Below are 2838 nucleotides of genomic sequence, written 5' to 3'. Positions count from 1 at the left end.
GCTAAGTCGTGGGTTGACACTACAGCGATTTCTTAACTTGATTGAAGAAATCCAACTATTTCTGGCGGAAAAGAAAAACGACGTCCCCGAACTCGACAACCCTGATTGGCTGTGTGACTTAGCGTTTCTTGTAGACATCACAAATCACTTGAATGTCTTAAATACGCGACTCCAAGGCAAAGATCAATTGATTTCGCAGCTATACTCTCATGTTTCGTCCTTTCAATGCAAATTGAGTCTTTTCAGGACACAAATCAATTCAGCCAATTACGGCCATTTTCCGAACTACAAAAAAATTATGGAGAAGTTCAATAAAACTGACGTCAATTTCGCTCATGTTGAAAAAATTGATATTTTGATACAAGCTTTTGAAAATCGTTTTGTAGACTTCAAAAAAGTTAAACCGCTATTGGACATTTTCAGCAATCCTTTCAACATTTCACCCGAAAATGCGCCGGAATTAATGCAGCTGGAATTAATAGACATGCAAAATGATGATAATTTAAGAAACAAATTTAATGAAGGTAATTTACTCAACTTCTACCGTTGCGTTGATAAAAACGCTTATAAAGAGTTGCGAATAAATGCATTGAAATGCGCAAGCTTATTTGGATCGACGTATATTTGTGAACAAACGTTTTCAGTGATGAAACTTAACAAAACGAAAAACCGAAACCGTCTGGCAAATGAAAATTTGGAAGCAATTATACGTGTGGCTACAAGTAATGTGGAGCCAAATATAAAAAAACTTGTTAGTTCAATGCAATTTCATGCATCAAAATAATAAAACATGAAATATTACATTGTAATGATTATATAATTATTACAACAAACATTTTTGAAGGTTATTTTATTTTTATCATTGTTTTCATACTATTTAAAAATAAAAAAATTTGTGTTAATAAATATTGTTTGTAGTGGCCCGTCCTTGGCTTATATTTTTACTGAATGGCCCATGTTCCCTATAAGTCTGTGCATCCCTGGTTTAAAACAATATAATGTAATGGTATTTTAAACCGGTATTAAATTGGGTAGAACTATTAACAAGTGAATACATTTTTTTCAAAATCAAAATCAACCTTATTAACAAGATGTTCCTGTAAAATAGGACCTGTCATCTAGTGGCAACTATGATGTATTTGCCCACAATGCAAAAAGTACCTAAATAGGACACATCCTGGAATATGTATGGATCGGAATTAACGATCCCGTAAGCGTTATTAAGCGTTATAAAGCGTTATTAAAAAATTGTTTTATTAACTAAATCTCCACTTTGAAAATACATCTAAATTTTATGGTTTTAAATTAGATAAATTGGATCATCCACATTTTCAGGGGTAAGCGATTTTAAGTCTTCTCTAAAAATATAAGGTATATTGCTTGAAAAAATAATTTAATTCATTTTCGAGCGTAGAAAATATTACGGGCTTTGAGTACTTTCAATTTGATCGCAAGATATGTCGAATTTTCGGAATTTATTTAAAAAATACGTTTGTTTGAAATAAAGAGTGAAAAAACCTTCTTGCCAAAGAAAATTTTCTTTGATTCCAGTGCGATGTAGAATTTATTTAAAAAAAATCTACTTTACGTCACTGAGAAGCTCTAACAACTGGTTTTTATAGAATCACTACAACTATAGTACAAAAAACATACCGTAATTACGTTTTGAAATATAAATTTATATCTCATGTCAATACTAACTTGTAGTTTGTGCACGAAATTGGATGTTAGTTTTCACTAGATAAATACTAAGTAATGTAGAAATATTTGCAATACTTACAGAAACAATTATGATGGGTAAGGTGTACTGAAAAATCAGCGAGAATATGGAATAATACGCCCTTCCATGTTCGATGGGCCAATTCTCGATGCAGAAGTTAATATTTAAATCGGTTCCCAATTTTATCGTGTGGTGAACCAGATGTCTCACAATGAAGAGAGGCATTGCCAAGATTAAGGCGAACACCCAAATTAGCAGTAAAATTAGGGCAGCTCCGAACAGCTGCAGACTTTCTTTTGTTGGATACACGATTACCTGGAATAAAGAAAAATAATTATGTTAATTAATCTGAAAAAACGCAAAAGTTTGAAATAGATCTTTTAGGATATGTTATATGTAATATCTTAAATGCCATTGATACTTAATGTCTACCATCATAAATATGTATATTAGGGTGGCCCAAAACAACGAATTTTTTTTTTTTCGTGTGTCTTGTGAAAATATGTTAGTTTATCATGTTTTAAGAGCTTCCTCAAAAAATCAGCCCAAAAAAAAAATTATTAGAGGTCGCTCAACACTGAAAAAACAATTACTTTCTATTAAAGCGGTTGTTTTGAATGCAATCAGTTTACATTTATGCAAGTTACATTAAAATAACCCAGTTACATTCAATACAAATCATTTGATTTGTTTGAATTAAAAAAAGAAACAGTTTACAACAGGTTTGTCCATAATTAACAAATTAGATTTAATATAACCATTTATGATTTTAGAATATTTAATTAAAACAATAAATTTTTAATACAAATTTATATTCGTTTTTAGTTAATAAATATTATTTTATATTGGCCTATCAAACGTTACAATTAAACTTTAAAGGAAAATTATTCCAAATATATAATTTCTTAAATGTGAACCAGCTGGTTATAAAAGTTAAATTTTTATATAGTTTAAAACTATTATCAGTTCAATAGTAAAATATATTATTTAAAAATTATTCCAATCACGTGACCAAGTTGTGTTCTCCCCTGACAGTCGTATCTTCGCCATCATGGCGACTATGTATGCAAGCTGCCTGTAGTGTATTGTTTAGTTCAGTAGGCTAGTATGGACCTCGG

The 2838-nt window shown here is 30.6% G+C and overlaps 1 protein-coding gene across 1 annotated transcript in view; it reads right to left on the bottom strand.

Annotated features, from left to right (window-relative positions):
* The window catches only part of LOC108905933 (neuropeptide F receptor), a 149753-nt gene that overhangs the window by 66162 nt on the left and 80753 nt on the right, over positions 1–2838 (bottom strand). The window contains exon 3 of the mRNA XM_018709007.1: positions 1781–2035. Within this exon, the coding sequence (XP_018564523.1) occupies positions 1781–2035 (255 nt within the window). The remainder of the gene's footprint in view (positions 1–1780; positions 2036–2838) is intronic.

This window comes from Anoplophora glabripennis, unplaced genomic scaffold, assembly GCF_000390285.2.
Source record: "Anoplophora glabripennis isolate ALB-LARVAE unplaced genomic scaffold, Agla_2.0 scaffold216, whole genome shotgun sequence".
Classification (NCBI taxonomy): domain Eukaryota; kingdom Metazoa; phylum Arthropoda; class Insecta; order Coleoptera; family Cerambycidae; genus Anoplophora; species Anoplophora glabripennis.
Note: the sequence above shows the minus strand (reverse complement) of the source record. Positions and strands in the feature narration are given on the sequence as shown.